The sequence below is a fragment of the Vulpes lagopus genome, chromosome 3 (assembly GCF_018345385.1).
Source record: "Vulpes lagopus strain Blue_001 chromosome 3, ASM1834538v1, whole genome shotgun sequence".
NCBI classification, from domain to species: domain Eukaryota; kingdom Metazoa; phylum Chordata; class Mammalia; order Carnivora; family Canidae; genus Vulpes; species Vulpes lagopus.
Genome location: NC_054826.1, coordinates 51,386,380 through 51,399,175, shown reverse-complemented (window position 1 = coordinate 51,399,175; position 12,796 = coordinate 51,386,380). Strand labels below are relative to the sequence as shown.

At 41.9% G+C, this 12,796-nt stretch overlaps 1 protein-coding gene across 2 annotated transcripts in view; it reads right to left on the bottom strand.

The window, feature by feature from the left end:
* Window positions 1–12,796, bottom strand: part of SIMC1 (SUMO interacting motifs containing 1) — an 81,458-nt gene that overhangs the window by 1,535 nt on the left and 67,127 nt on the right. For both annotated transcript variants that reach the window (XM_041750062.1, XM_041750063.1), the window contains 2 exons: window positions 8,517–8,673; window positions 8,327–8,411 (listed from right to left, as the gene is read on the bottom strand). In XM_041750062.1, coding sequence (XP_041605996.1) covers window positions 8,327–8,411; window positions 8,517–8,673 — 242 coding nt within the window. The remainder of the gene's footprint in view (window positions 1–8,326; window positions 8,412–8,516; window positions 8,674–12,796) is intronic.

Below are 12,796 nucleotides of genomic sequence, written 5' to 3'. Positions count from 1 at the left end.
AAGCTTTAAATACAGAAGTGGGGAGGGCTGGCAGGGGGTAGATATGGACACGCTGGCATTTGAGAATGGGCTTATCAGAAGAATCACATAATCAACAGTTGGACAGAGAGCTGGGGAGAAAGGCAATCTGGGATAGAAGTGGGGTGCCAGCTGGCAGCTGGCCTTGGGTGTCAGGATCATGCCCTACATTAGGACAAAGTCTTTCATATTTCTGATTTGAGGACAACTTAAAAAAAAAACAACCCGCCAAATAAAAACACAAAATCAGCTGGAACAGATTGTGGACAGCAGTGCCAGTCATCTCAGAAGACAATGGCCTTCTGCAGCAGTGGGAGAAGAGTGACTCAGTTACAGAATAGGAAGAGAGGAAGAATTCTGAGGGAGTGGAAATTGAGGTATTGGTATGAACTCATTTTTTTTTTTTAAGATTTTATTTACTTATTCATGAGAGACACACAGAAGCAGACATAGGCAGAGGGAGAAGTAGGCTCCCTGTGGGGAACCTGATGCGGGACTTGATCTTAGGAACCTGGGATCACGACTTGAGCCAAAGGCAGAAGCTCAACTTCTGAGCCACCCAGGTGTTCCTGAACGTATATTTCTAAAACAAATTATGTAATTTACTAGCTCTGTCGTCAGAAGGGTCTAAAAGCTGGTACCCCAGTAGTAATCAGCATACTTAGCACCCAGATCTTGATTTCTTAATGCTTTCCCTCATTCCCTACCAAGAGAAACGAGAATTTTTTTGGGAGGAGAGGCTGATTCTAGGACTATGGCAAGGAAATTACGAGGTGAACCTGGAACATATTTTATAAGAAAGTAAGGGAGTGCTTAAAAATAGTGGGGGGAAGCACACCTGCGCACGCACACACACATACACACAGGGGAACATGTCAAAAGAACAAGCCAGCCTGAAGAGGCCTCTTATTGGCTACATTTTGGACATGGTCATAAAAAATAATGACAAAAATGGATTATACACATTAAGTTTTAAAAAGTGCCCAGTCCATAGTAAATAAAAAAGGAGGGGAGGAAGAAGGGAAAGATCTTTTCTGCAGAAAAAGGCCAGTTAATAACTGTAGAAGCAGTGTATAACTAGAAAGTAACCACTTTCTAATTTACTCTTGGAATAACTGATTCCAGTAAGAACCATCATCAGTGGGTGCTAAAACTCTTAAGTGAAAGGCTGAATAGGATATTCACAGTCTCAAAGTTTCACTCTCTGGACTTACTAATAACGGAAGACAGCAGTGGGGAAATCTGATAGACTCTACCTTAACCAAATGATCACATTTAACCAATGGTCCCCTTATTGGTGATAAATGATCACCAATAAGGGGACCAAACTGATATTACTGCCTCTTGCTGTCATGTACTGGGAAGGAGTGTAACCTTCAGAGTTCCTGCCGATAGGATTTAACAGGACTCTGATCACAAGAAATAATTAGACAACCCCAATTATGGGATAGGCTACAAGGCAACTGGCCTCGATCTTCAAAAATGTCTGTATTATGAAAGACAAGGAAAGGGTGGGAAGTGTGTAAAAGACCAAAGAGCGTACAACAACCGAACACAATGTGTGGTATTGTTACCTGGCTCAAAACAAAACCAGCCACCTATAAAGGATATTACTAGGACATATTAGAGAATATTCTATGGAAGATAAATTTGTTGAGTGCGATAATGAATTGTGGTTGTATGGGAATATCCTTACCCTTAGGTCGAAGTATCTTTGGGCATGAAGGATTATGATGGTACAACTTACTCTCAACTATCAAAAAGAAATTATTTAGGTGGATCAATATATAAACCAAATGTGGCAAAATGTTAGCCAGTGAATCAACATAAAAGGTAAATGGGTGTTCACTGCACCTCTCGTTCAACCTTTCTGTAGGTCCAAAAATAAAAATACTGGGGAAAAGTAAAAGAAGTTACAAAGGTCTTCATCCAAATCCACAGATCAGCTCCAATAGGATTCTGGAAGTACAGGGAGTTCAGGCAAAGGAGCACAAGTCATGGAGAAAGTGAATGGATGGAGGAAAGATCCGAGGACCTGCGGACTCCCAGATGCACCAGCATTCGCTAGCACATCACTTTCTTCATCTCCTCATTTATAACATGGGGACAATGGCACCTCTTCTAGCACAGTTATTAGGACTGAATTACATCTTATCCAGAAATATGGGAAATACAGAATTAACTTATTTTTACATTTTCAAATAATATGCTTAGTATGTTTTTCTTCAACCTTCAGGTATCTTTTCAGGTAAAGTCCCTCTAAATTTATAGCACTGGGCTTAACGGTGAAGTGAAAAAAAGTATAACAAATACACTACAGTGTCTACAGATAATAAGATAGGTTTGGTCCTGTCTTAGGATAGGTTTCCTGGAGGAAGCAAGACTGCCTTGAGATGTCCTATCAGGGCCCCTTCAACATTCAATCAACAAAAATTCCAGTGAGCACCTACAATGCTTCTGGAAGTGCGCCAGTCTCTGAGACCGGGGCCCAACCCTGATGAACTGACTAGTTGGGGGAAGCCTAACAGTTAATTAGCCAGCAAAAACAATTACAGTTTTGGTGAGTACAATCAAAGAAATAAATCGGATACTGTGGTAAACAGTGGTATTGGGGGATGAGGGAAGCAGCCCACTCTAGTCAGGGACGGTCTCTGAGCTGGGACCTGAAGGATGAGAAGGAGGCAATTGTGCAAAGGTCTAGGGGGAAATGCAGGTCAGGTAGTGAGAACAGCAAGTGTAAGTGCCCTGAGGCAGGAAAAAGCTTGTTTTGAGAACTAGAGATACAATGTGAGTGGTAAGGGAAAGCCATAGCAGATGAGACTGGAAGATAGGCTGGCGGCAGAGCCACGTGGAGTTTGGCCTTTGAGAGCAAATGAAGTATCCGGAGGGTGCCGAGCCTGGAGTGTGCTCTGCTTTACTCTGCTGCTGCTGGAGACTGGGTGTAGGGGGACAAAAACCCTTCAGTAAAATGGAGTTTCTTAAGGCATATGCTACTCTGAAAAATACTAAATGACTTTGAGGAAATGGAAAGAACTGGCTGAAGAGAGGGAACAGGAAAGACTTGGGGTGGGAGCAGGAAGGATCTGGAGTTTCCTAAGGTAATAGGGGACATTCAGGCAAGTGGTGGTGGTTTCCATCCAAGCCTGTCCAAGGGGAGGAACTCCTGGCCAGGGGACCTCAGCCATTCTGGTCCAGTTGGCAAGGCCTTGGATTTTCCGCTTCAGTAGGCATGAAAGGTCCTACGTCAGAGGCTATTGGGAACACTGCGCAAGGCGATTTATGTAAAGGGTAGTTTGACACAATGTCATGCAAGATGTCAAGATGTTTTGCTTATTATTATTATTTATCAGGTTCCTAGGCATAACTATGATTATTATATTTAGTTTTTATTTTAATTTAAAAAAGATTTTATTTATTATTCATGAGAGACACAGAAAGAGAGAGAGAGGCAGAGACAAGCTGAGGGAGAAGCAGGCTCTACGCAGGGAGCCTGACATGGGACTCGATCCCAGGTCTCCAGGATCCCGCCCTGGGCTAAAGGCGGCGCTAAACCGCTGGACCACTGGGGCTACCCTAACTATGATTATTATTTTTAAAGATATTTATTTATTTATTAAGAGCAGGGGGATGAGGGAGCAGAGGACGAGGGAGAGAAAGAACCTCAAGCAGATTGCACGTTGAGTGTGGAGCCCAACGCAAGGCTCCATCTCACGACTCAGATCATGACCTGAGCCAAAAACCAAGAGTCCCACCTCAACTGACTGAGCCCCCCAGGTACCCCCTAAGGGAACTATTATTATTTTATCATCATCATCATCATCACTACAGGAATCTCCAACCCAACAGTTACACTGAGCTTTTTATCTTCTCTGCAGATTTTCCTCCATTTATGTCAGCAGTGGCTGAAGCCTAGAGTCATACTTCAGACTCAGCCACCCAAACCCTGACAAAGATCTTCAAAGTGCTTCTGTTCCAACCACTACCTTCCCCGCTGCACTGCCCACATTCAAGCCACCATGACCCCTCCCAGGACCTTCTCAGTCCTCTGCAAAACTAAAACTACTTGCCATACCTCGGGCAGAGCAACCTTATGCAAAATCACTTTGATGGCTTCTCTTCACTCTTCAAATCAAGTTGACATTCCTTAACATGGCCCAGAAGGCCCTTCATGCCCTATCCACCTACTATTCTAGTCTCCTCTTGTACAATTCTCCCCTTGCTGTCTATATTCCAGTCTTACTAGCTTGTTCTACGTTCTTTGGACTCACTAAGCAACTTCTTGCCTTAGGGCCCTTGGACATGCTATTTTTTAATATCCTGGAAAACTCTGCCCTATTCACATGGTTAACACTTTTTTTTTAAGAATTTATTTATTTATTTATTCATTTATTTATTTATTTGAGAAAGAGAGATAGCATGAGAGGGGTGTTGGGGGCGAGGGGCAGAGAGAGAGAGGGAGAAGCAGGCTCCTCATGAAGCAGGGAGCTGGATGTGGGGCTTGATCCCAGGACCCTGCGATCACGACCTGTGCCAAAAGCAGACACTTTCCCAACTGAGCCACCCAGGAGCCCAACCAATACTTCTTATCCAAGGTGAAGTACCACTTCTTCAGAGAGACCTTTGTGGGTCCCTCCAAAGATAGATTAGGTGCCTTTTTGTACACTTCTCCTTTCCTTGAACATTTATTTTAATTGTAATTATATGTTATGTTATTATTTGTTTAGGGTCAATCTCTTCACAGTAAGCTCTGTGAGGGCAGGGGTCATGTTGGTCTTATTCGTTGAAATTTTCCCAATAAGCCAGGCATACAGAAGGCATTTTGTAAATATCTCTTGCCTGGATATATTAATTGAACTCATCTTGTCTGCATCTGCTTTTCTCTCCTCTCTGAACAGGGCTCTTTGTAGGAAGGCTTGGTGTCTCTCCTCAGTGTGAACTGAGGCCTGACTTCTGTAAGCCATCCTGCCTAAGCTGTCTAGCCAAGTGGAATTCAGGAAAAGTAGGTATTTTCTTCCTTTAAATACTGGATGTTTAAATTCTTAAGCATTCACAGTTTCAAAATAAGAGGTATTAATTCACAAGTATCAGGAGAGCTCATGGCATAAAGCAATTTGCAACTTTGCTGAGGCTCAAACTTGAGCTGCATGGCTATGGAGCTGGGGTATGGTGGGATTGATTCTCTTGGTCAGAGAAGGCGAGCTCAGTGGGTGGCCCAGCATCTCTGCCTCTGTGGGGCTGCTTTGCTTCCTTTGGAAATATTTACAGAATATGGGGCTTCAGCATATACTTCTCCCCAAGGTCAAGGCTTTGTACAGAAGTAATTTCACCATATACAGAGAGTTTCTAATGAGGGGTTGGAAATTCCTGAGATTCTCTCCCTCTAATCTCCCCTAATGATTCCCTCCAGCATCTTTTTGCTGCACACAGACTTTTGGCAGCAGACCTGGGTTGGAATCCTGGCTCTGCACCTACTTTTCTCTCAGCCTTTGTTTCCTCATCTATAAAAAGGGGATGATACTCACCCTCACGGGGTTATTGGGTTACAAATGTCTGGGTATGCGAACTTACCTAGTCTGTCTTCTTCTCTTCCCCATGCTAACACATTCCCCTAAGCAAAGGACAAGCTTGGGCTCCCCATCCTCTTCCCTTCTCTCACCCATGGTACAACTCAGGCTGACCCCAAATGTCTTCCACAATGTCCTCAGACCACTTGCAGAGGGCAGAGGTGACTAAGAAGCCCTTATGGTAAAAAGCCTACTAACAAGGATACTGACCATTTCAGGGTACCATTTAGCTATCTTTGGAGGACATTGTTTCCAAACTATTGGTCCTAAATATTTTTTTCTCCCTCTTAACTCTCAGTTTCCAAAGAAAGTGGAGAGAATGGTAAGGATAAAATAGCGCTGGAACACACCTCATTTATTCTTGGTTAATATACACTAGTCTAAGGCTTTCCTCTCCCTTGTTAGAAGCATAAAAAGATTCTGGAATGAAAGTGGGTCCCATTTCCATCTTAAGTCACTACTGCCCAAGGCCCAGCTGTATTCCCTGGGAAGCAAAACAGAAGTAAATAAGGAGTGTTCAGGTAAACTTTAAGTAAAATCAGGCTGCTTTAATATTAAACTTTCTGTTTGATCTCCAAAAGAACAATTATGTAACCTTGATGAGGCTACATATAACATGGAATTTGCCTTTGGGGCTTTGTTCTGAGAAGGACATGTACCTTTCTTTGAGGGTTCTAAAAAATGCACAAACTACACAACCACATATCTCATGGCCTTGACGACACACTTTGAAGTTTTAGTTACAGGAGCCTGAAACATAAGAGATTTTGTAGCCTACTCCTGGTGGGCAAAGAAGCAGCCTGAGATTCAACTACCACGGACTGAGTCCTCACTATTTTTTCTCCCATCTGTTAACAATCAGTGTTGGAAATTCTATTTTACTGTCCCCATTTCATAGAAGAAAGTGAGGTTTAGAGACATAAAGTTAGCAGAATAAGTGGTAGAGTTGGGATTCAAACCCATATCTGTCTTAAATTCAGTGTTTGTTTTTTATTTCTCTACAATAGCTTCCTCAGTTCCAGACCCGAGAGGGGATAAAGGCCATTGTACCTTCCCCAGTGGCATTACTGAGCTAAAATTAACCTCAACATGATCATGGTAAGTAAATATAAAATTTGTCTTATATATACATTTATATATTTACATATACTTATGTATAAATATGTACTTTCCCTCCTACTATTTCAGAGGGAGTAGACCATTGTGTCCTTCCACCTTCTAGTACTTCAATCTGGATTTCCTAAGACTGAGGACATTTATTTTCATAAGCCAGGATCATTATCAAAAATAGGACATTAAATATTAGTTTAATACTATGATCTAATCCATTGAAATTTCACCAATCATTTCAGTAACATACTTTATAGCTTCTTTTCCCTGGTTCAGGAGCTCATCCAGGATCATGTTTTACATTTAGTATTAATGTGCTTTAGTTTGTTTCTAATCTGGAACAGTTTCATAGTCTTTTATTTTTTAAAAATATTTTATTTATTTATTCATGAGAGACACAGAGAGAGAGAGTCAGAGGCAGAGGGAGAAGCAGGCTCCATGCAGGAGCCTGACGTGGGACTCGATCCATGGTCTCCAGGATCACACCCTGGTCTGAAGGCAGTGCTAAACCCATGAGCCTCCCGGGCTGTCTGTCTGTCTTTGTTTTTAAGACATTGGCACTTTTGAAGAGTACAGCCCAATTATTTTGTAAAAGGTCTCTCCAGGTGAATTTGTCTGGCGTTTCCTTGTGATTAGATTCAGGTTATGGATTTTTGGCAAGAGCACCTAAGTGATGATGTGTCCTTCTCAGGGCATCACATTAAGAGAAATATGTTTTCTCCCCTAAAAAGTTACTATTCTGGAGGGCACCTGGGTGGTTCAGTTGGTTAAATGCCTGACTCTTGGTTTCAGCTCAGCTCATGATCTCAGGGTTGTAGGATGATTTCCACTTTGGGCTCCATGCTCAGCAGGGAGTCTGCTGGAGATTCTCTCTCCCTCTCTTGCTCCCATTCCCCCTGCTTGTATGTGCTCTCTTGCTCTCAAATAAATAAATAAATAAATAAATCTGCAAAAAAAGTAACTATTTTTCCTTTTAGAATTAATAATTACATCATTTTTCCCAAGGGCCTTATTAATCTTTGGCTAATAAAATCATTCTCATTTGAAGCGGCTATTCTATTATTACCCTGGTCAGTATTTACTTCCTGAACATTAATTAGTCTAACTCTCCTGGATCCTCCTTGATCACTGGCTTTGCCTGGGACTTAAGGAAAGCCACTTTCACAGACTTTAGAGTATCTTACAGCTTCTGCAAGATGTATGCTATGCTTTTACCTTGCCATTGATTTGCTCTGGATTTGTATCATATTGACAGATGTTTACAATGTCCATAGCCAATGAACAAATGACCCAACAGACACTCTGCAATGATGGGCCAGGGTAAGATGCCAGGGCTAATCAGGTCATTGCAGAATACTTCTCACGGTATGATGACTTCTGTTTACCTATACAACTTAATAATTGCAAGGACCACTGTATTATCTGCCATAACAAAAATATGTGAATTCTTCTGTTTTGTAGCAGTGATTCCAAACATGCTATTCTTTGTTCCTTATAGCTATAACCAAGGAACGATGCTTTACTTTGGCTAACAAATTAGAATCCCCCACGTAACTTCAATTCATAATAATGGCCATTGTGAGACTCCCATACAATCTTGTTTGTGAACAAATTACCTCTTAACACATGCTTACCTCTTAACACATGCTGATAACTGGATAACAGGAACTGCAGGTGCTCAACCAGTTCATCCCACGTCTGCCACTGGGTTTTATCCGACTGCGGAGAAGTGAAAGCAATTGGTAGGAGGTGCCCTCTTTAGTTACATGCTCAAGGGTGAAGGGCAAGGTGTTCTAGGCCTGACTGAGGCGGGGAAGCATGTACCTGACACTTGAGCAGTGATGTGGAATTGTTCAGAAAGTAGAGGGCCTGGGCCAGAGATAAGGGCAGGCGGGTGGGCGTCTCACAGCTGTGGAGGAATATGATTTCTAACACTTTGCAGCGCAGAAGGTGGCTTTCCATGGTAGTAAAGAACATCTCCCTGTGTGGAGAAGAGAAAGAGGGCTAACCATCACCACTATCACTTTAAGGTAACATATACCACAATTCCCCCTGAAAGCTCTAATGTTTGCCCTAAAACAGAGATAGCTAAGAAGGAATATGATAGAGGCCTACATATTCACAAGAAGCTTGTGAAGGAGGCAGAGGTGGATTTGTTCATGAATTAACAACTGCCAAAAAGAGGGAAAGTCTTTGATACTTGGAAAAGTTTAGGACACATTAAAAAGAGTAAGTTCATATTGTAAGAGAATTAATACTGAGAATAAATCTTTCTAAATGTCCACAATGTTCCAGATACTGTTTGGCACAGCAAATATGAAGATACACCAAATAAGGCATTTCTCTCAAAAAGCTGATTGTTGAATAGAGGCAAATGTATGCAGTGGGGACCTAAATAAAATGTAGGGCCAGTGCACCTGTATATGAGCTGCCTGTGGTGCTCCAGAGATACACACAGGAGGGAGTACATTTGGTCAGGGGACCTCGTGTGGCCTTCTAATGGAGGAGGAGGCATGGGACAGTGGTCTAGCAGGAGCAAAAAAGGCTCAAGGCAGGAGGCATTACACCAAAGGGGGAAAAACCTGGACAAAAAGAAAGAAGTAAAAAGTACACAGCTGTGGGCATTGCAACTTCTTAAATTTCAAGTCTAGGACTTGAGAGTTGCAGAGGGACTCTTGCCTTTGACTTTGTCACTCTGCCTAAAGCAGGGCTTGACCAGCAAAGGTGGACTGGAGCATATTCAGAGTCTCAGAGAAGGAGAGCTACAAAGCTGCAGTTGTGCTTCAGGAAGGTTAGTCTAGCTCATTGTTCTATGGTCTTTTTTTTCTTTTTCCTTAAAGTAGGCTCCACACCCAGTGTGGAAACTGAACCCCCGATCCGAGATCAACACTTGAACTGAGATCGAGAGTCAGTTGCCTAACTGACTGAGCCACCCACGTGGCTCATTGTTCTAAAAGCAATGTCAGCCTCCAAAAGAATGTTATAAATCTCAGATGCACAGATTGTATCTCTGGACTTCCTGAAAGTGTTAGCTTATAGGTTTTTGTCAGTCCTTGTCAGGTCTGTTGGTTAGAGCAGTTCTGGAAGCAGATAGCTTGTGAACATATAAGGAGGTGCAGCAATGAGGAACAAAGCTATCCCCAATCCAAGAGGTTTTTCTCCTACAACATCTTGCCCCTTTGTAGTTTTGCAACATTTGGAAAAATAGAAAGTTCTTCACTGCCATTTATAAAAATGATAAATCACAAAGTATCTATTCACTTTTCTTTTCTACCTTTCCTTTTGTTTTTGCACCAGGCACATATATTATTCGTATAAAAGCAAAGTTTATAAAGCAAAATGAAAATTTTTAACCTTTGCCTTACTATTCAAAAATATTATTTATTTTTTAAAAGATTTTATTTCTTTATTAGAGAGCACAAGCAAGGGAGAGGCAGGCAGAGGGAGAGGGAGAAGCAGACTCCCTGCAGAGCAGGGAGCCTGGTGTAGGACTCAATCCTAGGACTCTGTGATCATGACCTGAGCCAAAGGCAGATGCTTAATCCACTGAGCCATCCGGGCACCATATTCAAAAGTTTTAAAGTCTATAATATTTGTGAAACTCCATTTTATCTCTTTAGTGATTTGAAAATCATTTTATACCTTCTCTGACAAATTTTATTCTTTTTTTTTTTTTAAAGATTTATTTATTTATTCATGAAAAACACAGAGAGAGAGGCAGAGACATAGGCAGGCTCCCCCCACGGAGCCTGATGTGCGACTCGATCCCGTATCCTGGGATCACGCCCTGAGCTGAAAGCAGAAGCTCAACCACTGAGCCACCCAGGTGTCCCTCTTCTTTCTTTTTAAGTAGGCTCCATATCCAGTGTGGAGCCCAACACAGGACTTGAACTCACAACCCTGAGATCAAGACCTGGACTGAGATCAAGAGTCAGATGCTTAATTGACTGAGCCACCCAGGTGCCCCACAAGTTTTCTTCTTTGATGCAAGGAACTCCAAATGATTACACTTGCAAGATATTCCCCAAATTCTTTTTAAGTCCAATTTCTAGTGGCGTCTGAGTGGCTCAGCTGGTTAAACACCCAACTCGAGGTTTCAGCTCAGGTCATGATCTTGTGGGTCATGGGACTGAGTCCTGCATGAGGCTCCATGCTCAGAGGGGAGTCTCAGGCAGACTTATGTGCACTCTCTCTCTCTGAAATAAATAAATAAAATCTTTTTAAAAAGTCCAATTTCTACTCTGTATTTGGCCTATTTCTCTCACAAGACAGTTTTCCTATTCAATAACATTTTATTTCAAACTGTATCTTCTCTTCTAATTTTGTTTCTAGGGCCTGTGTTTGTCTTGTTTTTATAATCCACAGGTGGCAAACTCAGAAATATACAAAAGATAAAAACGTAATTTTAATGCCTTGGCCATAGTAGGAAATGGAGGTACAATATCTATTGCAATTGATATTTGAATTTCAAAAACAAGATATAGAGGAAGGTCAACATCTAGATTCATAGAACACCTGGTACTGGATTTACCCTCCTGTCATTAACAATTATAAAACTGGAGAAATATATGCAATAACTATTGTCAGGCATTGGACAAGCTGCTTCAAAGTACTGTTACTCTTTTTTTAAAAATATTTTATTTATTCATGAAAGACACACAGAGAGAGGCAGAGACACAGGCAGAGAGAAGCAGGCTCCACGCAGGAAGCCCGATGCGGAACTCGATCCCGGAACCCCGGGATCATACCCTGAGCCAGAGGCAGATGCTCAACCACTGAGCCACCCAGGCGTCCCCAAAGTATTGTTATTCTTAAAAGAAGGGAAACGAAAGTGGTAAACCCCACATTTATCCCAGATTTCTTATGGGGGACATTTTCTAACTAAGGCAGAGGAAAATATGAGCCCCAAACACAAAAGAGTAGGCTTGCTGGGCAGAGCAGAGACTGGCAGTCAGGACAGCTGAGGTGGCTGGAATTTGTGTTGGAGGAGAAGGAGTTTAAGAAATGTGTGTAAAGGGGGGATCCCTGGGTGGCGCAGTGGTTTGGCGCTTGCCTTTGGCCCAGGGCGTGATCCTGGAGACCCGGGATCGAATCCCACATCAGGCTCCCGGTGCATGGAGCCTGCTTCTCCCTCTGCCTATGTCTCTGCCTCTCTCTCTCTCTCTCTCTCTCTCTGTGACTATCATAAATAAATAAAAAATTAAAAAAAAAAATTAAAAAAAAAAAAAAAAAAGAAATGTGTGTAAAGGGGACCTTGGCACATGTGCAGGAAGAAGCTCAAAAAGCTGAGAAAGAATAGCAACTGGAGGGTTGTGAGCTGAGTGGAGATTCTGGAGATTTCCCAATGCTGAGAGACACTGGGGTTTCAATGAGCCAGAGTGGAGAGACCTCACTGAACATCGTGGGCCTTCATTTGAGACCCCAAAAGGACTAGCCTCAAGACTCAAGCCCTTTAATAAGGTCTGCTTTAGAAGCACTCTTACAAATGCTAGAAACAACCCTCAGCAGGAAAAAGCTAATCTGCCAGCAAATCAATTGCATAGCAGAATAAAACTCAATACTCTTTAAAAAAAACAGGCAGCATTCATAATGTCCAGCAAACAGCAAAAAATTATTAGACATAGGAAAAAGTGGGAAAATATGATTCATAACCAGGAGCAAAATGTCCAGAGAAACAAAGTCCAGTGATGTTAGAATTAGTAGACAAGGCCTTTAGAACAGCTATTATAAATGTTCAAAATTAACCAACCAACCAACTGACAAAGATGTATATAGTGAGTGACTAGGTGGGGACTATCAGCAAAGAGAGACAGAAACTATAAAATATGAAATAAATGGAAACTCCAGATCTGAAAAATATAATATCTGAAATGGGAAGAAAAAAAAAAAAAAAGACCGGCTTAATAGTACACCGGGCACTGAAAAGCAAAGGTGAAAGCAAAGGTCAGGGATCCTGAAGACTATCCAAACTGAAATAGAGAAAAATGTCAAGACAAAACAAAGCAAATAGAAAACATCAGAACCTTGCTGATCTGTGAAACAGTGTCAAGCAATTCAACATACATGCACTTGAATCCCCAGAATAAGATGAGAGTTTGGGGCAA